The sequence below is a fragment of the Triplophysa dalaica genome, chromosome 25, assembly GCF_015846415.1.
Source record: "Triplophysa dalaica isolate WHDGS20190420 chromosome 25, ASM1584641v1, whole genome shotgun sequence".
NCBI lineage: Eukaryota > Metazoa > Chordata > Actinopteri > Cypriniformes > Nemacheilidae > Triplophysa > Triplophysa dalaica.
The window spans coordinates 10,271,773-10,299,168 of NC_079566.1; the positions used below are offsets into that span (position 1 = coordinate 10,271,773).

At 37.8% G+C, this 27,396-nt stretch overlaps 2 protein-coding genes across 3 annotated transcripts in view; both read right to left on the minus strand.

The window, feature by feature from the left end:
• Positions 1–13,290, minus strand: part of pleca (plectin a) — an 82,534-nt gene extending 69,244 nt beyond the window's left edge. Inside the window, 4 exon segments of the mRNA XM_056742184.1 lie at positions 6,575–6,767; positions 10,154–10,435; positions 11,836–11,873; positions 12,992–13,290. Of these exon segments, the coding sequence (XP_056598162.1) occupies positions 6,575–6,767; positions 10,154–10,435; positions 11,836–11,873; positions 12,992–13,148 (670 nt within the window). The 5' untranslated portion in view covers positions 13,149–13,290.
• A 1,670-nt stretch (positions 13,291–14,960) lies between these two features.
• Positions 14,961–25,636, minus strand: eif3eb (eukaryotic translation initiation factor 3, subunit E, b). Of its 2 annotated transcripts, none has more exons than XR_008906009.1 (13): positions 25,524–25,636; positions 24,860–24,977; positions 24,512–24,629; positions 24,357–24,399; positions 24,134–24,238; positions 23,482–23,607; positions 22,979–23,103; positions 21,045–21,171; positions 20,576–20,677; positions 17,070–17,179; positions 16,473–16,591; positions 16,009–16,143; positions 14,961–15,680 (listed from the first exon to the last, which is right to left on the minus strand). XR_008906009.1 is itself a non-coding variant. In XM_056742188.1 (13 exons), exons 1-13 carry the CDS (start codon positions 25,611–25,613, stop codon positions 15,642–15,644), a joined length of 1,341 nt encoding a protein of 446 aa, XP_056598166.1. In that variant the 5' UTR covers positions 25,614–25,636; the 3' UTR covers positions 14,961–15,641. The 2 variants fall into 2 exon arrangements, 1 of the variants encoding a protein (XP_056598166.1); XM_056742188.1 differs by having other exon boundaries at positions 16,489–16,591.
• Positions 25,637–27,396: the final 1,760 nt, after the last annotated feature.

The window sequence follows — 27,396 nt, forward strand, 5'->3', positions numbered from 1 at the left end:
CCACTCTTCGGACGTGCCTTTCTGGTGGCTTGAGCGTCAGAATAGACTGCTGTGTTTGTACAGTCTCACTTTCTCCACTCTGTGTGTGTATGTGTGTGTGAATGAGTGTGTGAGTGAGTATTCCCTTCCACAGTTCTGGCTCTCGTTCCAGACCACCAGTACCACTCCCCTTCTGAGCTTGAGAAATACCAACACATACAGCACGGTCCCACCTCTTAAAGGCACACACGCACACACACACACAGACACATTTACTTGACAATCTAAATGGGGACATACTATTGACTTCTGTTGCTATTACAAATCACAGCTAATTTATTTACTACAAGCTCACAGCCTTCCTCTTATAGAAAAGTTTTAAAAAGTTTTAAATGAAAAAGTGCATTTTTCAGAATAAACATATTGAAGAAATATTGTCCTAGGACATCCCTGAAAGTACAAGTATGCAACTGCAAAATCACACACTATGCTTTCTTTAGACAAATATAGTGCACTATGAAGCAGCCTAAACATATAGATCATCAAGAATAGTACGCAGCATAGAGCGTTAAAGCGTGCTAATATTGGCTTTGACATGAGAGGGCTATATCTGAAGTGTTGATACACACACAACAACAACACCCTTGCTTACATCCAAACACACCAACAACATTGTGTGAACAAACATATAATGCAATCAATACCAGGATTTTGTTTTTATCCTTATCTAAGAACAGTAATTTGATCAAGAATTAAAACTGAAGCAAAAATCTAGAAAACGAGAGTGGTGCCAAGGCGTTGGTAATGCTGGGGCCACACCAAAAGAGTTTTAAACAGTGAGAGACCACAAACATGAGAAAAAACATGCAAGATTTAATAATTTTGCTCCTATACTGTGTGGTGCAACATGATGTGACAAAGAAAGCACACCACACACCAATAGATTTTCAAAAGAGTCCTGACTGTGATCACAGGAAATCTCACAAATTCTCTCGAGATTTCAAAATAAGGTATTTATTATTTCACTGTAAGCTTTGTTTATTATATATGTGTTCAATATAAACAAATGTGTACATATAACCTTTTAAAAATATTATTCATCGTTGAGAAATTGCTCAAGCGGCGTCGTCTAAAGCATTTAAGGTGGCAGAGCACTATAATTTTATTGCAACTCAAATATTGTTGTATTAACGTCTTCAGAGTAATTAAAAAACTTTTTTTTTACAGTTTTGTAAAAAATAGCTGCAGACATCATCACCCGAAAGTGTCTACTGGCTCCACTAGCTCCAATGACCGTGAATATTCAACATGTTAAATATATAAGATTCGCGATAGGGGTGGCTCCGATGTTCCTCCGATCAGCTTCATTCACTCTTAACACACATCACACCACAGGGAAATCTGATAAGATCCTCTTTAGAGCCGTTTAAGATCATCAGGACTTTACCTAGGACTGTCGGAAGGGGAGAAATCAGCCCAATTATCTTTTGTTGTGGCCCAAAAATAAGGCAACATAAATTGACTTTTATCACTTCACTATGATGTTGCCAGGAAATTCCCAAATCCTTTAAACATCACTTAATCTAAATTGTTAATATGTTCACAAAGTGTGACATGTAATACCCAAAAATAGAAGCAGTCATAGCATTATGATCTGATCGAAAGTGGCTTGGACATTTAATATAATGTTCTCTTTTAAAAAGCGAAACAAACTTGTCTTTCTGTGTGAGCAGAGATAGTAAGAATAAAGGAGAGAGAGAGAGAGAGAGAGGATTAGGAGGTAGAAGTATAAGGACATAAAAGGATGTCCTTCATTCTATCTCTGGAGGAAATGGAGAAGCTCTGTCCTCTGAAGAGGAAGGGTGGAGGAACTGAACTTTATCACTTAAAACAGCAATTACCTTTTAAAGCATAAAGTGGGTGAGATGCAATTCTGCATTCTGCCATCAGTGTTCCCTCTGATAAATGAGTCAAGCTGGCAGCAGCAACATTTGATACCTTACAGCCATCTTAAAAACAGCCCAAACCCCCGCCCCAAGGGTCTCCAGGGGGCAAACCACCCATTGCGATAAGAAATCCCCTAAACCAGATGTGGCCTTCGTTACGAGCATTCCCAACATAACCACAATATATCAACACGCCATCTCTTTTTGGATAAAGTTTGTCAGCTACTGACATTTTAATGTCCTTGGGTAGCTCGTTCTCAAACTAAAGCAAATGTTAGCAAAATGGGTCATAAAATGTTTAAATAAATGCTGTCGGTTTTGTAGGGAGTTGGTTTCATGAAAAATGCATCAATTCTGTTTGAAACTCCTCTGCTGCAAATGTTCTAATCGCTTAGTCGTCTGATAAATGCGCATCTTTCCCATATGAAGAATGAAAATGGGAAGTAAGTGATTTGTCTCCCTATGGTTTCACCATAAAAATCCAAAAGATGAACAATCATGGACTTACATTTAGGCAAACCTGTGCATATACAAAAAGGAGCTTGAATTGAAATGCGTGAGATATTGCAAAGTGGTAGTTTATTAAAGCTGAACCACAAAAGGCAACCTCAATTGATATTCTGATCCCTGATTGTGTAGTTTCGCATAGCGACTACACAAAGAGACTTCTCACTGAAGGTCTGGAACTTATCATCAATACGCTGCTAACAGTTAAAATACAGTACAGTACTGTGTTTCTGTCATGATCATTCACTTAATGCTATAAGCAAAACATTGTTGAAGTAGTATGTAGATATTTATGAATGTGTAAATTGTAGGAACAAAAAAATGTTGTTTGAATCTGATTCTTGTCTGAATGCTGAATGCTGAATGGCTGTCCGACTTGTGGCTATTGAGAACACCTTTTTGAAAGGTGCAAAACATAGGGATACACAATAATGCTCAATTGGACAATTGATAAATCTGTGCCTATAGGGATCGGCCAAGATCTAAATCATCATGAAATGTTAATAGCAGGTGTTGTAAGCTTTTATATTTTCAAGTGCAAAAATATGTGAAAGAAAAATGAATTTGAATACTGTTTAAGTACACTTTGAAGTGCACACTAGAATATTGAAAGTAATTCTCCCTTTCGATACACAACTAGTTTAATGCTGTTTAATACTGCAAATAAGTACACTTCTAAGCACACTTCGTAATGCACTTCTAGTTTAGTACTGTTTAATATTGTCCTTAATAAGTACACTTTCGTACTGCACGCTTCCTAGTGCACGCTTCCTAGTGCACGCTTCCTAGTGCACGCTTCCTAGTGCACGCTTCCTAGTGCACGCTTCCTAGTGCACGCTTCCTAGTGCACGCTTCCTAGTGCACAACTAGTTTAGTACTGTTTAATACTGTGCTTAATAAGTACACTTTCGTAGTGCACGCTTCCTAGTGCACACTTTGTAGTGCACGCTTTGTAGTACACACTTTGTAGTGCACAACTAGTTTAGTATACAATTAGTTTTGTACTGTTTTTATACTGTAACTACATCCAGGCCTCCTTTGGAGTTAAGTCTTTTGATGTTGATATCAAGAAAACAGCACAAAAGAGAGTGGAAGGGGTTTATGGGTCTTCTTTTAATGATTCTGACCATTTGGCTTATGCCCAGTCTCTACAGCAGCGTACAGCTGAAGTGGTTCAACCAGAGGAAATTATTCATCATTATTCGGATGTAATATATCGGCGTAAATTTTATTATCGTTATAACATTAAAAATGAACATTTATCAGACAATACAGATATGGCCGATCATTTATCACGCATCCCCATTTAAAGAATTTAATTTATAATAACTTTTATACAATCCAATAACTTGTCTGTAAGTAAATAATTTTCTGAACATTTGAAGCCTGGAAGAAAGCTGAATAGGACTTTATATGCTATCAATAGCTGCTATTGAATAATTGATCATGTTGTGCTCTCTAAAAGTCACAGATTTTTCCACAAACTTTCTGAAGTTAACAATATGAACAAAATGCACACACTTCATAGAACTTAACACAGTTCCAAATAATTGGAAGCAGTCTTTGTAATAAAAAGTTGCCAATTTTAAATTATCTGCATGGTCTGGCTGGAAACAATTATACGTAGCTAGAAATTGTTTGTGCTTCTCATTAAAGGTACAAAAGGGATTGTATGTGTTCAAGTTCAGATGCTGAATTCCTTCTCTCAACACCTCCCACATATTTGTTTAAAAAGCTGTGTTTTAACTAGGGATGCACAATAAATTATAGGCCGTACTGGTATCAGCCGATAAATCATCATAAATTGTCGTTCTTAATGTTATCGGTATTGGCCGATAATAAAATTTAGGCCAATAGTTCATAAATAATTTCCTCTGGTTAAACATCTTCAGCTGCACACTGCTCACAGTTCAAATACTTACAGTACTATCTTCCTGTCGTGATTATTTACTTACTGCTATTAGCAAAACGTTGGTTATCTAGGTACAGTATGTAGATACAGTATTTATGAATGTGTAAATTATAGGAACAAAAGCATATTGTCTTGAGACATGTGGCGACATGTGGCTATTAAGAAAAAAATTCAGAGTTGCGTTGTAAGAACATCTATAATTTGTTTATTAAATAAAAAAAATAACAGAAAAGTTTGAAGGTTAAAGATTTGATAATTAGTGTAAAGTAGGCTTGGTTCAGGATTTTCAGGGGGAAAAAGAGAACTAATGGTTAATTTGTTATTCAAATAAAAGCATTTGTCCACTTTTTGCCTTTTGCTTCAGTCGGGAATTTTATATGAATATTTTAATACTGTATATCGCACAATTGTATCTGTTATAGGCGTCAAATGTTAAAGAATTATCCGTTATCATTATCGGCCCAAATTTACATATATGTACATCCCTAATTTTAACTAGCTATATTTAACTTTATTTAAGATATATTTATTGAAATAACCATATTCATCCAAATAATAATGTGAATATGAAATGCGTATGTTATTTCCAGTACGTAATATATGCATTTGGCAGAGGCTTTTATTGTCACATTCTGTCACATAAATCAGAACACGGGTTTAATTCTTAGGTCTGGTAACTAAATCTCACTCTCACCCACCGTGCTCACAAACATCCCTCTCACCTTTCTCTGGTGTCTACACAAGTAAAATTCCAGACATATTAGATACTTGTGCAGTGTTCACTCTATAGCTGGAGGCTCTCACATGTCAAACCTGGGCCCCGAAACAAGATGGCATGTAAGAAATCTTCCAATATTAAGTCTAAGACAAAGCAGAGGTAAAGCACCAAACAAATTAGCTTTGCAAGTAATTGTACACTGTCAATTTACTTCCACAGGATGGCATCGAAGTGCAGATAAAAATGACCACAACATCCTGTCCTTATCCAGTTTATTGAGATTATTGATATGGATAGTTAATATGTTCCTGTAGCTCAACTAGTATTAAGCACTAGCATCACCAATATAACACATTCAAGTCTCGTGGGATGTAAATCCTGATAAACTCGAAACACAGAAAATTCTAAATCTCCACAGGAGATCTATGACCTTCTTATTTCCATTGTCCTACAGTCACCAATATATTTAGACCAAATACTAACACTAATTTGAGTTGAACATACTACTACTATTAATCTATTTGTTTGGGACTGAATCACCTTCTAATTTGCAACTATTGAGGGTGATGACAACAGCACTGCAGTCCTTCGACTACACCCTTGTCTAATAGTAAGCCTGTGTGTGTGTGTGCTTTGTCTCATTCTCACACAAAATAACTGCTGACTCAAATCTATGCAGCATGTAGGTACAATACTACAATGCTTTGAAATGCTTTTTAAATGCCATATACATGTACTTGTATATAAAACCTGTAAAGAAAGTCTACCCAGAATAAGTAGTCCCACTACAGCATAGTCATGTTTTCTTTACACTTTCAAATCAACATTCATCCCGAAGATATTTGCATGATCTCTCTCTGACCCAGTTTACTCACACAGTGTTAGTTAAAAAGTTAATTTAAGCAAACATAAGACAACAGAAGCAAGTCCGCTTCAAAAGGAACTACGATGCCACATCAAACACACACCTGCCAGGCAAGTATTACTTCAGTTGCACTCCTTATGCAAAGTGATTTTTATTCTTCCTCTAAACCACAGAGAATAAAGCCTGCACCATTAATTTGAGCATGTTAATATATCAAATTAACATTATGTGCATGAAACAAATTTACTGTATGCTGCTTCTTAGCGGGGAACAGATCATGGTTTTATGAGGGCATGGCTAAATAAAAGCTATATATAAATATTAATTTAATATTTGAAAAATATGAATATTCTTCAAAAAGTAATAAAGTATGATCTATGCCTTACTTAAAAAATGTAGCTCTATACTGTACACTGTAAGCTTGTGCTGTATTTGCAAAGAGGCCTGGGACCCTCAGGGGACCACTGCATGCATGCTGATGTTGAGCTTTCATTGGAGGTCCCTGGTCATATGATCTGAGGCTTTAAAGGCCCTTAACAATCTAAGGTCTAGGTCTAGGAACTAACCAAAATCCAGGCCTCCTTATAAAATTGAGTTAATCCATTTTTAGGAATAAATTGTTTTGTGGACATTTCGCTGTCTCATACCTGCAATACGAAGGACTGCTCTCTCCGGAGCGTCCAGGACGTCTCCAGAAGCAGACTTGGAGCGTTTGACTCGTTGGTGTTTGGGAAGGTTCCATGGTAAGGTGTCTCCAGGAAAATGTGAGGAACTCAGGTCCTTTGCGCTCTCCTCCGATGCAGACCGCTCCAGTATCCGTCGACGACCCCCTGACATGACCTGCAATGGAAAGAGGATGAGTTTAAGAGATCATTTTCAATTTCATCAGGTCATCGAGCAGCACTGAAAAAAATATTGTGTATTTTGGCCAATCCCGGTAACCGATCATTCTTGAACATTGGAAGCTGATAACCGATTTATTTGCCGACATACAGTATCTTAATATTAAAATAACATTTTCTGGGACTGAAAATTCTTTATGTCCCCTGGAAATCATGTACCGAGCCTAATTTTCACTAGTTAAAGATTCTTTAACTTTTTAACTTTTCTGGTACAATGTTTATTTAACAAACAAATTAAAGATGTTCTCATAGAGCAACCAAGGAAGGATTTTCCCAATAGCCACAAGTCTAACAGGTCTCAAGACAGAAAGCATTCAGACAGCAGTCTGATTCAAACAATATGCTTTTGTTCCTATACACTACATCACCATTGTTTTGCTAATAACAGTTAGTGAATGATCATGATAGATAGACAGTACTGTACTGTATTTTAACTGTCAGAGGTTCAACCAGAGGAAATTATTCACAATTTATCGGCCATAATATATCGACCTAAATTTTATTATCAGGCAATAACGATAACATTAAAATTACAATTTATCGACCGATATGGCTGATAATTTATCGTGCATCTCTTTTTTTTTTATATCATGTCTCTCATTTTTCCTTTGTCTGTGAAGCTGCTTTACAACAGTACAAAACTTTGAAAAGGGCAACAAAAATACATTTTAACAGAATTGAGTAGTAAAAAAGAGATACCAGTCATGCAAGATAAAAATAAAATACACAACATACACTCACCTAAAGGATTATTAGGGACACCATACTAATACTGTGTTTGACCTCCTTCTGCCTTCAGAACTGCCTTAATTCTACATGGCATTGACTCAACAAGGTGCTGAAAGCATTCTTTAGAAATGTTGGCCCATATTGATAGGATAGCATCTTGCAGTTGATGGAGATTTGTGGGATGCACAAAGCTCCCGTTCCACCACATCCCAAAGATGCTCTATTGGGTTGAGATCTGGTGACTGTGGGGGCCATTTTAGTACAGTGAACTCATTGTCATGTTCAAGAGACCAATTTGAAATGATTCGAGCTTTATGACATGGTGCATTATCCTGCTGGAAGTAGCCATCAGAGGATGGGTACATGGTGGTCATAAAGGGATGGACATGGTCAGAAACAATGCTCAGGTAGGCCGTGGCATTTAAACGATGCCCAATTGGCACTAAGGGGCCTAAAGTGTGCCAAGAAAACATCCCCCAAACCATTACACCACCACCATAATTGCATTAATGAGAAATTGAACAGGTGTTCCTAATAATCCTTTAGGTGAGTGTATATAATATTAAACATAGAACAATACAATTAAATCAGTGTCAATGATATTTACAAAAATATATATTTTCATGACCACTATAATGAAATTAGATTTAAATAGACAATAAACGTAGATTCATACACACTATAATATACACTGGCAGCAGAAAAAGTGCAATTTTGCACTGACTTGAAGTGAACTAAGCGATCAATAACTCACAAAGTTAACGTGACAATGTTTCAACGTGTTTCAACGTCTTCAAAGCAAGAAAATAAACATCGATGTTGTTGATTAATACGAAAAACATGTTACTAACTACTTGCAAGGACTGATGGAAGCTATTTGAGCTGGTTGCCAAATCTCTTTCATATTTTTCTTTTGAGACTATTGTGTGTGCATCGTCCCTGACAAATAAAATACAAATAAAAGTTGTAGTAAAGGGCATGGCGTTGATTTAGTGAGATCGGCTTGAGCACCTTCTTTGAATTTAATCACGGAAAATCACAACAAACGATTAAAATCGAGCTTCCTGAAGTGCACCTGCCAATGTTTATATTTCTCGTGAGTTCACGGCGCGGTGCCGCATCGCACATGATCGTGCGCGCGGAAATATTCTCGTCATCATTACTCAGCAGAATCAACGATGCGGCAAACTCACAGCATCCTTTAAACGACCGCTTCACATCATTTCTGCAATTCATTCACGACGACCAAAGCAACGAGTCTATACACACCCTATTCCAGCTGTTATACCTCCCTTTTCATCGGTCACCACCCAGCGAAAGGTAAATCCACGTTATATAACGGTCCGGTACTTACTGTACAGTACAGTGCATCGTCCCGCCTGGACTGTAAGATGAATAAAATACTCTAAAATACTCCAAAATGGGAGCAAGTGAACTTACCGGGGAGAAATCCTGCCGCCGATGCGCGCGCTAGTTATGAATAACAACAGATATTACCGCTGGATACGGTGTGATGCGGGTTGTCGTGGTGATGACGGTGCAGAAGGATGGAGATGATCACTGGAGGAGAGGAGAAAGGTGATCTGGTGTAATATTACGCGGCGTTAAACTCTAATTTCCCCGTTGGTTCAGTTCCAGACAACAGTGGAATGTCACTGGGCGTTTTGCACAATGCAACAATAGATTTGATGTATTATGTGGGGAGAGTTTATTGCCTTCCCAGTGAACAAATGCCCCTCTGTTTAACAAACTGTCCAGTTGCGATCTAAAGTAAAGGCACACAAGAGTGTGATTTAAACCCACGAGCGACCCTTCATCCTGAAACATGCACGCTGAACACTGGTGTGTTAGTAGGCCTATACTGATTTTAGTGAGTTTTGAGAAATGTAGGGCTGCAAATAACAGCTTATTTGATCATTTATTTAAATCTGCCAGGACTAAGCAAAGTCCTGGAGAGCCGGGTTTGGAAAAGAATTCCGCAAAACGTTCACTGACATTAATGTGCAAACAGAAATCTGATCAACAAAATGATTTCTAACATAAAACTAGTGCCATTAGCAATTTTAAATGTTTACTTCATTGGCTTGTTGGTGCAGTCTTTGAGAAATAGTCTCCTTTAAATAATTAATGGCTTACCATCCTGTCTTATACATCACATCAGCATTATCAAAGGCTTTAAATAAAAAAGTCACATTGACTTGGATCTTGGACTTGAAAACATCTTACATAACAGATTTTTTTTACCGCTCAATGGCTTTTTAAAGAAAGGAATTGTGGCTATTGGCATGGGCCGGTTTCTATTTAACTACAGCACTAGTCTCAGTGCCAGCTTCAGCCTATTGTGCACAATGCCCACTAAATTAACCCTCTAGTGCACTTCATAAAGGGTGCAAAAGCATATATTTTATGAAGCTGAAGGCTGTTAGGTGGACTTGTACAATAATACTGATTCAAGTGGCAGATACTTACATGTAAAGTGACAAAGCGCACTCCCCTCTTATTACTTCATATTTCATGAGAATAGTCACAATCATGTTATTGTTTAGCAATTCCGAAAGGAATTTTCCTATTGGTTGTTGCAGACAATGACCTTACCTGCCCAGCAGATTCTTTAGTCACGGTGCCCGGTGCAATTGTGACTTTCAGGTGGCGTTTATTCCTCTTCCTTACTGTGGAGGACCGCTCTTCTTTTCCCTCTTCCATTTTCTCATCCTTCCTTTCCTCTGTCTTTCCTTCCTCTTCCTCTGTCTTTTTCCCCTGTTTTTCCTTCTTCCTCTGATTCCGTCGAGTCAAAGGGCTCGCCAGTTTGATCACACCAACAATCCCTTCATTCAGCAGAGCTGCGGAGACACTCTTATCCTTCGGCTTCTTCTTCCGCTGGAAAAGCAGAGAAATCAGCTTATTCATTTGGACAGGGTTATAAAGCCAACAACAGAAAATCTGCTTTTTAAAGGTAAAAGCAGCGTTAGGTGGATCCAAATGATCATGAAAGACAGCGCTGAATAGGCCGTCTATTCGGTCTACTCTGTTATTTTTGCTGCCCACTGCCAAGTTCAAACAAAGACGTCCTTTTCAGACAGTCCGCAACTTTGATTGAAGCTGTCAGGTACACAAAAGAGGCCATTTCGATCGGTCAACTCAGTTTTTACACAGAAGGCAGACAGAAGAACATAGTGATCTGAATAAAGTCAACTATAAATCAAACTTTAAACATCTTGACTGAAAAACGTCAGCATGAGACACATCCATGAATATAGCAACTTTAAAGTTCACGTCTCAAGTCTAACTTTTTCCAAAAAAAACGTCTCAATATTGATGTTATTTCGGGACTATCATGATCATCTTTTTTATGACCATCTGCTGGTCAAATTTGGCAAACAAATCTAATTCACAAACGTTATCTGGCTTTTCTCTCAGGCTGTGAGCTAATGCCACTGTGATCTGTTTTTCTCGCCATCCACATGGAGGACAGGAGGGGAAACAGCCTTGTGTTGTCTCATAACAGCGAATAGAGACAAAGTCTATCCCTTCATGCAGAAAGTGCTATCAAAGGCCATCACTGTCCTGTAGTCTATCAAACCACAAACACAAGCCTGCAGTGACAATTCACCCTCAGTCTTAAATAATCTATGGCTCATAAAGTGTGGTAATGCATTTATAAGTTGTAAAATCACAAGGAATAGATTAAGAGATATATATAAACATATCCGCAGCTGTATCATTTACATGTATATTAAAGGAGTAATATGGAGATTTTAGCGGCATCTAGCGGAGAGGTTACAAATTGCAACCAATGGCTCATTCCATCCCTTCGTTTTAGAAAGCCCTACAGCGGCTCTCACATGATAAAGATGTCGTCGCCTCCTTGCCAAAGGATTTAACTTATTTACGAAACGCTCTCTTAGAGCAGTTTGTCCATTTAAGGCTACTGTATAAACAACATGCCAAATTACAAGTAATGGGACCTGTGTATATAGATAAAAATAGCTCATTCTAAGGTAATAAAAACATAACGCTTCATTATGTGAGGTCTTTATACACCTCTGAAGACCTAGTTATGTACATTATATTGCATTTATGTTCCTCCAAAAAAATGACACAATGGACCTTTAAATCACTAAAAAGAAAGCAGGTTGCTTTTTAAAATGGTCTTTAAATTGTTGTCGCTTTACAACACTGGCCTCTACAGTCTGCTGGGATTAAAGCACAATCTCTATATTTGGAATATGCTAAATGTACTTTTTGTACTATGTTTACTGTGAGGTTGGGTCTCTTACCTGACTCTTGTGTTTCGTCTTGGAGTCTTTCTCTATTGCTGAAATAAAAAACAGAAGATTAAAAGACCATGTGAAACATATCAGTGGCATTCACTTTTAAGATCGGACATTGACATGCTGTAAGGTTGGTTGTGTATTTGGTCTGGAGACAAACCTATAGTATGTCAACTAAAAGGGATACTTCTGTCATCATCTACTCACACTCAGATTGTTCCAAACCTGTATGAATTTTTTTGTTTTGCTAAACACAGGAAGACATTTAGAAGACTGTCAGATCTCACCCAACATAGACTCCCATATTTGTTGTTCGTTCTATTTGAGTCGAGAGGGGGGCGAGATCTAAAATCCTTCCACATTTCCTTATGTGTGTTCAGCAAAACAAAGACATTTATACAGGTTTGGAACAATCTGATTGCGAGTAATTTTTGTAATTGCATTTTTGGGTGAAGTATCCCTTTAAAGCCTAAAACCTTAAATGTAGATAAAGACTGTTAAGCTCTCAAAGCCTCTATAATCACAGAACTGACAACAAGCGAGAACCTGCTTTGAACCGCGACCTCTTACCTCTGAAAGAATGAGTTCAATTATGAACCCTCTTTTCTTATTCTAGCTACAGTTCAGGTCTGAAACACATGTCGGATCCTGAATGTCTTGTCTGACTGACATTTGTGAGAGCTAAACAAAAGAAATGTAAAAATTTTACTATAATACTTCCTTGACAGTCTAAAAATAACGTTACAAGTGTGCATTTAAAGTAATTAAGATCTCGGTTTACAATGGCCTTCTGTCATTGCGTAACATCCCCTGGAACATTTAATTTCGGGATAGGGTTAGTCAAATAGTAAACAGTGATTTGTGGATTCAAAACGCCCCTTGAGATGACGACACGCGTCAGAAAGACTCGACCGCTTTTCCATCTTATGCCACCACAGAGAAGCCACTCATGGAAACTTTTACATTCTGGAAACCAACACGACATCCAATGAATAGGACGGACAAAAAAATATTTCCACTTCGATATAAATTTCCTTCTTTACAGCTTCCTGAAACTGGGATTTCTGACAGGACACGACTACTGATCAGCTTGACCATTCGCAACCCATTCAAACCAGAACTGACTCCAGGTCAGTTTCTTAAGAAAAAAAGCCTCCATTACCTGAGATATATCTCTCCAGAGGGAAGGTGGAGCTTTGGCTTCCCCAGCAGCAGAAGAACAAGCCCCAGACCAGGACGCTGGCCAACACCAGCACGAACACCCAGAGGAGCCGGGCCAGGGCCGGGTACGCCAGGGCCCAGTCTTGCAAAACATCCATACTTATCCACTCTTCTTTCTAACTTTGTCTGCTCTTTCTTCTCCTCAACCTCCTGTGAGTGGCTGCGGGTTGCAGATGGGCAGCAGCTGTGCAAGGCCACAGCCCACGTCAGCTCTGGAGGAGTGCGTACGTGTGAGCGTGTGTTTCCTTCACCGAGTCGAGCAGTGAGGAGTAAAGCGCAACTGTGCCTGGAATATCCAACAGCCACTCCCAGGGCAAAACATCTCACGCAGACACACACCCTCGCAGTTTCCTCATGCTCCGCAACCTGCCTGTTAATGTTAGGTGAACAGAGAAATGTGCCTCGGGCGGTTTAAAGCCGGTCTCCGCTGTGACAACATTTATTACAGTCTAGGTGTGTGCATGTGTGCAAGCAAACACAGATTGGAGAGATAGTTCTGCAAATAGCATAAATATACAATTGGCGTCCAAAAGTATTTGGACATATAAGCAATAAACAGTCTTTGCATTACAAGGAAATATTATTAAGAAATGTTCATATTAATTTAATTTAAGCTTGTCAGGTTTTAACATAAAATAATCTAAATTGTATAGCGTGAAAATGAATAAAGCATCAAAAAATCGTGCATAATTTCTCATTAGTGTTACGATTAAACACACCCAGTGTTTATTTAGTTTGATATTTTGTATACAATGCAATGACATCGTCATGTTGAAGTGTCATATTCATATTTATAAAGACTTGTTGTAGTAGTATAAATAGTATAAAGACCATTTAAAAATTGTTGAATACATATTGTAGTACAAACCCTAAACAGAACCTTTCAGAATCATTTTGTCATGTGGGTCTGAGACTGAAACTTGAATATAAACTAAGGGAAAACGTAACGTGTGTTTCAGAGGAAGTTGGTCATTCATGAGTCACAAAAGGAATAATCTTTCCATTTTTGCTTGCTTTGACGACACAACATTTTGTGGCCAAAATGACCTGGTCTACCCAAAATCAAATGCAGCTGCCCAACATTCCAAGGTTTCAGGTTCAGCTTGTTAACACATTGGAAAGTCAAGCAAACTTTACAGAGAAGATGCCCAACTGTAATGAGAGGTTTACGGCTGCCAGACACATTGGAAAAATTAGTCACTGCTGCCACCTGGTGGAAAACACATAAACCAAGACATTGCTTGTGTATTGTATTTCAAAGATATCTTGAAAAACAGCAAAGTCACAGAAATGAGGGTTTTATGATTGATAAGTAATACTGAACATAAGCATTCATTACTCTTTTTGTTTGTTTGTGTTCCTACATTCATATGACCGTTTTACATTATTGAACTTCTAAATATAACAGTGAAAATATAGTTCAATACTGAAAATATAGTTCAATATTGTACAGTAGCCTACAGTCATATGTAAATTCAATTTCTCTGACGAAGTAACGTACAGAGACGCATTTTATATTTTCACAGCATTCATGAGGTCCTTAAAAGACGAAAAGAAACCTAAAATGCTTTAGAACCTGCATATATTAAACTCTGACACGGATTAGACTATAATCGGGGTTTAAAATTGCATACAAATTGACGTTCCCTTTACGTTGAGGGTTTACGTGACGTAGAGGCACGCGCTCATTCATTTAGCCAAAATAATAAAGGAGCCTCGCTTATGGTGAAGACGAATGTGCTATAGTCTGAAAAAACCTTTTCCACTAATCCAGACCAAATCCAGACTAATTCCATACTAAACCATACTTTTCCATAATTTTCAAAAAATGCATAGGAACCCTAGTAAGTACTACATATCTAAACAAGTTTACTTGACTTGAACAAGACGGTAAAAATACAAAACAAATGTTAGTTTGATTATTTTTTATATAGAATGCCAGTTTAGAACAGGACTTCCTGTTATAAACTGTTTAAAATGGCATTGAATGGTTTTCACAAAGTATTGCAGACAGAGGTCATGTAAAAACCTGTTTGGAATAAAAAATAAAAATCACAATCTTACAACAATTACAAACATCACTTTAAACACCTCTAGTTTCAATCTGAAGCAGGTTAAGATTATGAAAGCATCTAATAGCATCTAGAGCATGGTGCTCACTATGCCAAGGTCATGCATTCATTCGACAGGAATATACACACTAATAAAAGCAAAGTCGCTTTTACATTTACATTTACATTTGATGAAAGCATCAGCCAAATGCATGTGAACTCAGCATGTGAATAAACACTTTGTGTTTATTTTGGTGTATGCGAACACTCTAAGGTAAAAACAATGTTTTTTGAGATGACATACAATTGGAATATTCACTTAATATGTTCAGGTCTGTCCGTCATAAAGAACTTATAAAATGTTCTGTCAGAATTTAACATCCCAGAACTCCACAGCCCTCATCACGCTGTGGAAATGTCGGCAGCAGTCTTTTCTGAAATGATCCTATATAAAACAAACCTAGGTAAAAGTAAGTTAAATACTAAGTTGTGATTGATGAACATAACGGTTGATCCACTGTTTTGATTTTGGTTGATAGTCTAATAAAAGCCAGAGTCTTGAGCCGCCCAGTTTGGTGTCTAGAAAAGCAAAAGATAAGATTATTGATCAATGATTTTTTATATGTAAAAGTGACGTTTCATCAAAGTGTACAGATCAAGCTGTCTCCAAAAGACACGTGATGTGAACTTTGATAACATAAAACTCAATTATTCATGGCTTTCGCAGAGTCAAGCATTTGTATTTAAAGCATCCAAAATATATTTGGGAAATTCTAGCTGAGCAAATGTTGAGTTTAGGGCCCAACATTCAAACCCAGACGATTCCCAACAAGCTCATTCTATGATGGTTATGGTTCCAGTGAGGCCTGGCCATGTATTACTTGTTTATCACTTCGAATGAAAGTACCTCATTTCGGCTGCTGTGGCTTATTTTCTTCTCAATGTTCATTGCAAGCATCTGACTACGGAAGGACAGGCTCTTGGTCTTCTCGATCACCTGCTGATACGGCGACACAGCATTGTTGCCCATCACCACATGACCCTGGGTAAAAATAAAATTATTATGTGAAAAGATCCTCCCAAAAATTACACATTGGACCTTCAACGTCATTTTTTATACATTTTTAGTCTCTAATTGTAATACTGTTACACATATGGAACACCTACTGTCCTAAATAGGATGACTTATTTAGAATTGTACGCAGCAATAAAGAGCTGTGAAATCGAAGGTGGTTTTGTAATACAGTATGGTTAAGAATTCTTCTATAAAACAGTGTCTAAAGATGAGCTTTTATTACTGACATGACGCTACTGATGGTGTCTAGCGTATCTCAAACTAATGGGCGTTGTGTTTGGACATGTGTTCTGCACCCCAGAGCTCTCTCACCAGTTTGGAGTCGATTTTGGCATCCAGTCTGGCATTGCGGATCAGGTTGACGATCCATCTCTCAGCCTCCTCGGGGGTCATATTCAGCTTATCCGCCAACATGCTGCCCGGCGAGAGGAAGAAGTGCATAAGACAAGAGAGAAAGCATAGACGGTCAACAACAAGCTATAGCTCATCTTCAAACAAGAACTCAACGAGTCTCCGTAAATATCAATCGGCGTGGTAAACACCACGACAGGAAATAATCTGTTTGTAGAATATTGACAGATTCCACGCAGTAGCATTTCCAAGTGTGAAATGCACCACGCAGAGATAATTCTGGCAGGATCGACATAACACCCTTCAAAGAAGCTGTTAATACATAAGAATAACAACGGCCGTTTGAAGTGTAAACAGGGCTGTTGTTCTTTTATACACATACATCTCTTTATACATCAAGCCCTTTCTTCTAAAGTCCCTCTATAATGTGTCGTCTCTTTGGATTTGTCAGATTTGCCTGCCGCTGCATTGATCCCCGTGGTGCTGTGAATTCAGTAAGAGGATTAAAGAACACTGGTCTATCAGGATTCCTCCGGGGTTACCTGATGCAGATGCACTGGTGGATCCGACAGAACGTCTCGAATATGAACAGACGGGCGTTTTCGATGAAATCCTCCAAGCAGGCTACCAGAAAGAAGTCGTTCACTAGCACCTTAAAAACAAACAAACAAATCCATTCAGACTATTGACAAATTCTAAAACTGCGTGCTTTGAATGAGATTTAATATCGTGACAATAAAGATTTTTGTTGTTAATATAAGGTGTTAAATCCTGGACTTTAAAATTACATAAAGTAACATATATATATATCAGTAAGTTGGAAATACAAATTTTTCAACAATCAATGATTATGTTTACATGCCTTGCGTAAAATACAAATTAATACGGTTTATTAGGAATGCAAATGATATATTATGGAACGGTATATAACAAAAAAGTATAACATAGCGTCTTAATAATGTGTGTCAACCTATTTTTTCACTAAGTTCATTTTTAATACATACAGAAGGTTCAACCAAATATTGAATGTTGTTAAATCTATATCAATTTGTTTATCAATTTTACTGAAAATCGTTAATATTTTATATATTATCTGTTATTTATAAAGTTGAAATAATAATAACGACTTGAACTTGATGATACTGGGTTCAAAAATGCAACTGTATCACAATACTTTGACCAAAATGTAAAAAACTGAACTGAACAGATTTATTTAACAATTTTCAGTTACTTTAGCTATTTTGTTAAAGGGGCCCTGCAACGATGTATCATGCATTCTGACTTCATTACAATGTTAAACATGCCTGTCTTCTCATGCTTAACTTGTCAAAAAACGAGTTGGGCGTATAACGTGGTATTTTTGTGCTCATTACACTCCCCCAGTGATCGCACATGTTTCGGAAAGTTTTTTCCGAACATATAAAACTGTTTCTTAACCACTTTCTTAGTCCCTTATTGGGCAATTCTCCAGGAAAAGCAAACGGCACGGCCACAGAAGAGCAGGAGCATGCGCAGACGTCACTTTCACTTGTAAGCAGGAGAAAGAGAGTTTGTTCAGTGCATTTGGGTGATGAATGTTATATAAACTGTGGATAAAACGCCGGATTTGGAGCTCGTTTGAAACTGAAACATGGAGCTGTCCCGGCACTAAGAGATGCCGGACATGCGGTGAGTGGAACTGATGTCTGTGTTTTGTTGACAATGGGTGCGCCATTAGAGATGCGCGGATGAGCTAAAATGTAACCAGCAACCACTGCTTCAAATAAATTATCAACCCGCCACGCCACCCACCCGCACGTATAATTTTCTCTGATATAGATATCCGCACCAGATCGTCACTTTAATTACTTTAATTCTTTGTTTTGAGCATGATTTTATCTGATTCAGTGAAGTTAGAACTAACCTGCCAATCTCTGATGGTACAATAATACGCTGATTGTAAAATGCTTTTAAAGGAACATTTATTTACAAAACAAAAGTTTGTCTTTGGCCAGATTAACCTACATTTTCTTAATAAAATAAACACAGGCTTTACAACCTTCAGACTTTGAATATCGCCGTTTCTGTCACTGCAACACACAAACACACACGAATGACTGGATAATGGTACATTTTCTAGCACTGTGTATGTCTGCAAATGCTTAAATCTAATCCTTCGATTTAGCACACACATGATGTACCATGTTCAAGGTCTTGTGGCTTTTATATACACACACAATGCCTCACCGTCGTTACATTTTACATACCCAGCACTTGATTCATCCTTGTTAACCACTTCGCTAAAACGCTAACACACGGTACTTTTCTTTCTTTCTTTCCTTCCTTCCCTCCATTTCTGCTTTAAGAAATGGACCCCCCTCTCTTCCGCCGGCACGCGGATATTTCTTTTAAATGAGTGCAAATTAGTGTCTGCCTGATGAAAAATGCATTTAAAACACATTCGTATTTTTAGAGAAATTTAGTTAATATGATCTCATCCTGGCATCTCTGGAAAAATTGTCCGTAGGGTGTGAGTGCTTGAGTGAATGAGTGAGTGTGTGTGTGTGCCCTGCGATGGGTTGGCACTCCATCCAGGGTGTATCCTGCCTTGATGCCCGATGACTCCTGAGATAGGCGCAGGCTCCCCGTGACCCGAGGTAGTTCGGATAAGCGGTAGAAAATGGATGGATGGATGATCTCATCCACCCGCGAGCCACCCGCAATTAATCAGAAAGTATTTTTTTATTACCCTACCCACCCGACCCTTGGATCATCCGTGGAGCACAAGGATTTGACCGCCATCCGTGCATCACTAGCGCACGTGCTTTGGTTCAGACAACCCCTCCCCCCTGCAGGCGCAGTATGTTTTCAGAAACAATCGTAAAGCTGTATCGATCTTATATGAATGTGATCAAACTAAATACTCTTCGAAGATACAAAGTATGCAATACTACTCTATAGTACTCCAAATTAAAATGAGATTGGCAAAAACCCTGTATGTTACGCCCACTTTAAAGAACTGACAACATTCAAGGTTTGATTAAACCTTCTGTATGAAAACTAAATAGATCTGTGACTGAAAAATAAAACCATATTTAACTAAATTAAAATACCAAAATAAATTGAGAAAGCTAAACCATAAGAGAGAACATCCTAAAGTTGTAACAGCAAAATGTTTCATAAAACAAAAAAAATGTTAATTTAATTTCTGTCATGAATGACTTACTCTCTAGTTGTTCCAAACGAGTAATAATTTCTTTGTTTGGTTGAACACAAAGACATTTGGATGAACGCTTGTAACCAAACAGTTCTTGGACCCCATTGACTACCAAAATGACAATGGCAGTCAAAAGGGCCTCAGAGCAGTTTGCTGTCCTACATTCTTCAAAATATCTTCTTTAGTGTTCAACAGAACAAAATATAAATATAGTAATTCTAGTAATATACTATACCTGCTACAAGTTATTTCTATAAGTAAAACATATCTCTACATTTGCTGAAGATACATTGATATATTGTTGGACCCAAAGCTTTTTTTATGTTATTTTATGAAAATAATTTAAATACTATCGTATCGTGAACTCAGTATCACGTGTCGCATTGGATTTCATTCCTAACATTCATATAAGAAATATTTATCTACTATAATAGAAAACCTCATAAAATACATATTTTTTCTCATCCATCAAAAGCCCACTATCGTGCACAGAAACCTAAAGCAAAGGGAGATTATTTCTTCCCAGGTCTGAATTGAAAATGCTCCCTCTGGCCCAACTAGGCCATGTCTAACAAGAGATGAAGTCAAGTTCACTGCTGTGGGTCTAAAACTGACAGCAAAAACACTTTGAGAAGCCCACTGGGTAAAAGCAGTAAATTACAGTAGACAGGGATTTGCAGAGGATGAATGGACCTTTGGCTCCCAGCAAAGAATGAGAGAGACTCGGAATGAACGTCTCAAACTAATACAGTGATTCAAACACAGGAAAGCAGTCTATTGTGGGAATTACCGGGATGACAGCCCTAGTGGGTGCATATTGCTCACATACAACCAGCGGGTGGTGAACCTTACCGACTCGCATTCTCTCAGCTTCTTCTGAGCGCTGTCGAAATCAAAGTTAACATAGAGGCACTCCACAAACTCCGTGATGGGATCCTTATATGTGTACGACTCCTGTTGAGAGAGCGAAAAAGCAGAGTGGAACGTTAATCCAGTTGTAATTTGACAGCGAATGCTGCACGCATATCCTTCAGACTGACATCTAGGTTAAAAGTAGAAGTGGTGTTAATTCACAGAATACTTCACAAGAAGCGCATTTGAAAGCTATGAAAGAAAATGAAATGCAGCGCTTGCTCATCGAGCTGGGAACCTCAAAGGAGAATCTGGGAGCTCATTCATGCGAATCATTAAGTAGCAAATCTTCAAAACAGACAGAATTTAAATAAACTCTCAGTTCAGATGTGCCTTTCAAAAAAACAGAGCTCTTTCAACCGTATGAACGTGCATGCAAACCACACATCTCTGTCGTGCTGTCGAGTACCTGTTGGATGACCTTAACAAGGTCTTTGAGGACCTGCCGTCGTTTCCTCACGTCTTTGTTGGTAATGACAGCTGTGGTAAGGTAGCGTAGAATGTGTGGGCACATGGTCTGAATTGCGTTCAGGTACCTAAAAAATTGACAAGACTCATCAGTACTAGGGGTGTAACGAAAATATTAAGATGCGCATCGTAGAGTGATGGGGATATTTCACGATATGATGTTCCTTTAATTCTATTCGTTGAGAAGTCAAGACGCTCAAGCGGATCACGTGTGCTTATCTCACGTATGCGGAGAAGTCTCTGTGAGAAGGGGAAGCACAAGACATGTAATCTGTGTCTCCACATGGTTTACGATGCGTCTTAATTTCCTTCACAATCGGCGGTAAAACCCTTCAAACTTGAAGCATGACTGCTTGCGAGTCACCCGAAATTCATATACAGCGTTTGAGCTCGGTCAGAGCATTTCATTGGTTAAATGTATGAATGAATACACCCTTCACTGAACGAATGAGTCAATTGAGTCAAAATAAGACTGAATGAACCGGTACATGTCATTCATGGTCTGATTAACTGACTTTGTGTCAAGCTGATAATTAATTGTTAGTTATTAATAAAAACTCTTGAGCAGAGTATATTTAATATTAAATAATATGCTAATGCTACTATCCACCTTTTTCTCCAGCCAACAGGCACATTTGATATATCGTCTTATGTATGTAGACGACCAAGAGGTTTAAATTTATAAAAACACTAAACACTGGACAAATTCTTTGCCATAACCATAAACAGTTTACATTTCTAAAGTGGAGTACAGTGTTCTTAACAGGGGAGTCATATTCTTACGGGAAGGTTTTGATACCCACACCAGATATAGTTAAACCTGATCACAGCCCGTTTGATCTTTTATTGAATAATGCAGTATTGGAGACATCAGAACGCATCAGTGTGTCTGGTATGTCATGTAGCGATACAGCTGCTGTGTTCTTAAACGTGCATGTATTTATAGAGCTAGAATGCTGATTTGGCCAAACATACACTTGTACTTTTCATCCAATGTGAATACATATGTTATTCTTGAATACAGTGAATCTGTAATATTTAACCTTATTTGATATTATAATAAATTATTGTAATGTCACTTATCCCTGGATGTATGCTTCATGTGTTAATAGTGATGTACTATGCAATAACAATAAAGTAAATAACAAAGTAAACAATATGTTGTGATAGGGCTGCTCTATTATGACAAAACTCTTAATCACGATTATTATGGCCAATATTGAGATCTCGGTTATTTAACATGATTACTCATTACCTTTAAGAATAACATAAAAAAACTGAAAAAAACTTGCCTTTTAAACTGTGAATTCAACTGAAAAAAATATATAAATGTAAAATAGCATATAGTGAAATAAATACAAATGCATGAATATGTTTTTGCTAAGAATTACAGAAACCGAGAACACAAACAACTGATTTTGTGGCACAAAGGGAATGAACCACAAACTACCTACTATTCCAAATCATGTTCCTGCCTACATGTGCACACGGTCAACAAAATGTGCTTTGAACAGCTTCCGGTTTGCTAGAATATCAGAGAGGGCTTACAAAAGCTTTAACACTGTGTGTGTTTCACATTTTAGCACTCAGGCGCTTCTTAAACAGTCACGCAAACATGCACCGTTGCCCTAAAGTTTTAAGATTTAAAGCTTTCACAAACAAATGCCTTGTTAACAGTGAGCTTCCTTAACTACCTACTGAAGTAATTGTTGCAAACATAACAAAGCTTATTTACATCATATTACATCCAATAAGATATACTACTTAGAGTAAATGGAGTTATATTGTTATAATTTAAACAGACCAATCCCAGGTAAATATGACCACGTCCAAACATAATGGAAAGCAGAGGGAATTTTACGAGGCTGTACTCACTGGGGCTGATACAGGAAGAGCTCAATGATGTTGTCTCTGCCTTTGGGATGGTTGAAGAAGACAAATAAAGACCAGTGAATGAGCCACGTCCTCTGCTGCAGAGACTGAAGGGGTGAACTAACCGACTAAAAGATAAAAACATATTTTTTTACCAAAAACTCAAGCGTATATTGCTTGCAGTTTCATTTGTCTCATATTAGAACCGTGCAAAACAATGGAACCAATAACTCCGGGTACATGCATTTTTAACAACCCTGCAAATAAAATGCTTAGTGTCTACACAAGGCTGATGCAATGTAAATGTCCTCCTGGTCATTTCTGTTTGTATAGTTCATCTAATGCCTGATGTCTGAACAATAGGACTGTTATATCCGAGCTCAAAGGATCATGAGTAATAAAGTAAATTAACCAGTGGGCAGGATATTGGATTTCTGCAGCTGATAAAATACAGCCGCAAAGCTTAAATCAAACAGGGGAGATTCAAGGGTGCTGGAGAGACTCACGTTGTTGTCGATGGTCTCTCGTAAACGGGTCAGGTCCTCCATGGCCGCCTCCCAGTTTTGCATGAGGATCTCAGACGCCAGTTTCCCCCAGAGGGAGCTTAAAGCGTTCCTGTCTGTGGAGGGAACCTGGGACATGACAACAACCAATCAAACGTCTTTACTGCAACAGGGGAGACATAATGTTTTTTTTATATCTAGGGTACCGCGTAGGTTTAATATGCATGCAACACTCTGACATAACATGATTAAAGACAATTACATTACAAGTCTACAAGCAACAGACTAAAAGACGCTTTTTTGGATCAGGTGGTGTCTGTTTCGGTGATGGCGTGTTGTCACCACCACTCTCCTTCACTAGTCATTTGGCAACATAGTTTATTTATACTGCACAATATTTTCAGGATAAGGTTTTGTTTTCTGTATTAGACTGTTTTGACAGTTACTGATAAATTACTAAAACAAAAGAACCCATTCGTGTAGCACGGGTTCAAATTATTGTATATATGTTTCTGCTCTTCAGTCTTATTTTTCCTCCCACAACACTACCCCGGGCGGTAATTACAGACTCCATTTCACACTTCACAAACCACAACAACCGAAACATGCTATATAACAGATTAGGAGTTTCACATACACGTACAACAACACTTACTAGTACACGGAAGAAGTAAAGATACTCGGCCGCACCCGAGTAGTTTCCACACTCATACTGGAATTTGGCGTAGCGGTATAGTGTATCCAAATACTCCTGACGAAACTGAGTGGTCAAAATAAAGAGTTATTGTAAATAAGGTCAAATAAAATCAGGTAATAACAACACCGACAAATGTAAATGCGTTTAATACAGAATTGCTAAAACTGTGGTGAGTACTTACACTATGTTTCTCTGCTAAATACTCAAACAGCATTCTCCCATCCCTTACAGAAAAAAGCATAAAGGCAATATTACGCACAGATTTCATGATTTTGGTTAGATGTTTGAAACATACACAAAGATAGGCGTTTAATATCAATAAACAGAAATATGGACCTGGTGGACTGCATCTGTCTCTGAGTCTCCGGATCTTCAAACATCTTCACAATGGGTTCGGTCTCAGATTGGAGCTGTTTCAGCTGGGCCACTACTGTCGTTCTTTTTTCCCTTAAGGCTACAAAGAGAAAGTATTACATGTAAAACGTACTAAATAATAAGACGTTGTAAATTCTCTGTTTGTCTATGAGTAGGTTAAGACATTTTTGCATTATCTGCAGAATTGAAGAATGGATTGGATCCATCCTGTGTATTACACAGCGGTAAGAGTACTTCATCAAACACTATGGCAAAATAAATAAAACTCTTACTGATGATAGAACCTTCTCTAAACATGGAAACACTTACAATGTGGAATGTCTTTATCCGGATAGAGGTTCTTGTATACATCCATGGCAAAGTCGACCATGTTTGTCTCGCTGAGAAGGTCCAGCTTCCCTTGAAAAAGTTCTTTCTCATTGTAGATCTATGACGAGAACAATAAATATGGTATATAGTTTATTTTCCAATAGAGAGGATTAAGGCAACACATATATCAAAGCTGTTTCGCAGTGAACAATGTAATTGTTCATTTATAATGATGTGAAGAAGGAGTGCTGAAATCATTGAGACTTATAAACAACAAATAAAATACACATTGGTAATTCGATATATGCCATTGTACTGATCGATTATTATATGCACAGTGAATATCATTACAAAACAACTATTGTAGTAATTTATGGTAGTGTATTCTGCAAGTGTACATAGAGATAAAGAGATGCTTGCAATTTAAATGACACTGCAGCAAAGCAGCTCATGCAATCATATCAATAAGTAAGCAAACTGAATTAAGTGGCGAATTCAATCACGTTTAATGTTATTTCAGATTAAATTTAAGAAATCCAAATCCTTTATGCAGATCACCTGCTGTCTTCTCGGATAAACGTGGGGTTGACCATCTAGCGACCACTAATATAAAAAAAACACCACACAAAAAATGACGTATTCGTTACATATTCTGTTACGTTACCTCTTTGACGGATAGAAACTCCAGCAGCGGAAAGACCAAATGCCGGTCTAAAAAATGCGCGATCTTGGTGGTCAGATCGTAGTCCGCCATTTTGGAAACGAAAAGAGCTCTTGAAAAACTTTATTGACCCATCGAGAAAGACAAAGGTGACCAGCCTTCAGCCGAGCGGTCTGTTTTAAAGTTAGCCATTGTTAAGTGATGCATTTAGAAGATTCTTTACTAGCATACATGACGTTGGTCCTATAAGAAGCTGATATATCATCATAGCAATTTCTGTATTTGACTGAATAGAAACTCACCAACTAATACCACAAAAATACCAGAATTTATCAATATAATAAAATATTTATTAATATATTCTAATGTAAAATCATGAAATTCATTATCTAAGGATGCACGTTTAATCAAAAAAATGGTTGCAATGTGACATCTATTGTATATATTATGTTGCCTGTTAATATCTCAATGATATGATATTAAATGTGCAGTAGAAATAAATAAGTAATTTGGTCTTGAGCAGAAACTATGGTTTCCATGGTAATTTTGCTAAAGGGGAGGTCATATCATTACTTCATGTACTTTTGAAGGATAATTTAATAAAGAGTAAGAAAACTGATCAAACAATTCAACAGAGTTTCTTCTTCAAATATGAACATTCTCGGTTAATTGTTAAATTTGTCATTCACTTTAAAAGCACATTCTAGTTTTGATGTTTTTGTCCTTAAATTTAAATAACCCAGCAGCTTTACAAAGCAACTAAATATATCAAACCTGATAAAATTGTACAAATGTAGATAGGATAAGAATATATAAATTGCAGATTAATGCTTTCTTCCAAATATATATATATTTTTTGGATCCAATTCTGGCAGTAGCCAACTAGCCATGTCCTATTTGAGATGTGGTGTATTAGTCATCACAATGAATATTGCAGTCCAGACTGTCAAGCAGGGATATACAATTATTTCAGTACATCATAGTGTGTATGGCATGCACTGTAACAAATCTGAGTCATGTGATAAGGGTCATGGGGTTAACTTTTTATTTATTTATTAAGTTCACATTCAATTGATTTTATAAATGAGATAAAGCATCTTAGCTGTTGGTTGCGGTTTCTGAAGTCATGGAGAAATATGGATTTCTTCTTGGAAAGGATGAATGATGGTGCTCCGTGGACACTAAAGTCAAGGCAACATGAAAGATTGTGGGGAGAACACAAAAAACATCTCCATGGTAACTCGTGGTAACTCATAGTAACTCAGTTATTCAAAAAATGTGACATGAAGATATCATCCACAGCCTTGATATAAGCGAAACAGGGTCGTGTCTTATCATCACGCAGCATGAAGACCACGAGGGGGTGTGTAATTCAGTGCTTGCAATTATATGCCTATAAAGGTTCATTTAGCAGAGATGGAGAGAGAGAGAGAGAGAGAGAGAAGCAGATGATTTGCATTACAAAAGAGGACGGGTTTAACAAACCTGTAACTGATCCAAACCAGATCGCTCGGAGTGCTGTTCTACCTCATTAATCTCGCTTCTGTTTCAACTTCACTGTGGGTATTTCAACGCTCGTGATTTGTAGAGTATCTCCACTCTTTCCATAACACTTTCCACTTTGCCTCATAAAAGCAAAAGTTTGACAGATGGCTTCATTTATTCTGGATAGCTTCGGGACCAGGTTGAAGATGCTCCATGGTAACGGTGGGGGTGCTGCTTGCCTGAGGGGTGTGGGCATAAGACTATGTCCTTCAGCACTTTCCATTCGAACGTGTCTGTCATTCATGGGTATCGCTGACAGAAGATCATCCTTGAGGGAAAAATAAATAATCCATCCTTGAATATGGTTGCTATAGTAAATCCTTGGGGAAAA

Bases quoted from the DNA above. Each gene is read 5' to 3' on its own strand.
- eif3eb (XM_056742188.1), bottom strand. From the start codon at position 25,613: ATGGCGGACTACGATCTGACCACCAAGATCGCGCATTTTTTAGACCGG. The intron at 24,978-25,523 runs GTAACGTAACAG...TTCTCGTCATAG, and splicing joins AGTTTCTATCCGTCAAAGAG to ATCTACAATGAGAAAGAACT. The intron at 24,400-24,511 runs GTCCATATTTCT...TTTTTCTGTAAG, and splicing joins AGACAGATGCAGTCCACCAG to GGATGGGAGAATGCTGTTTG.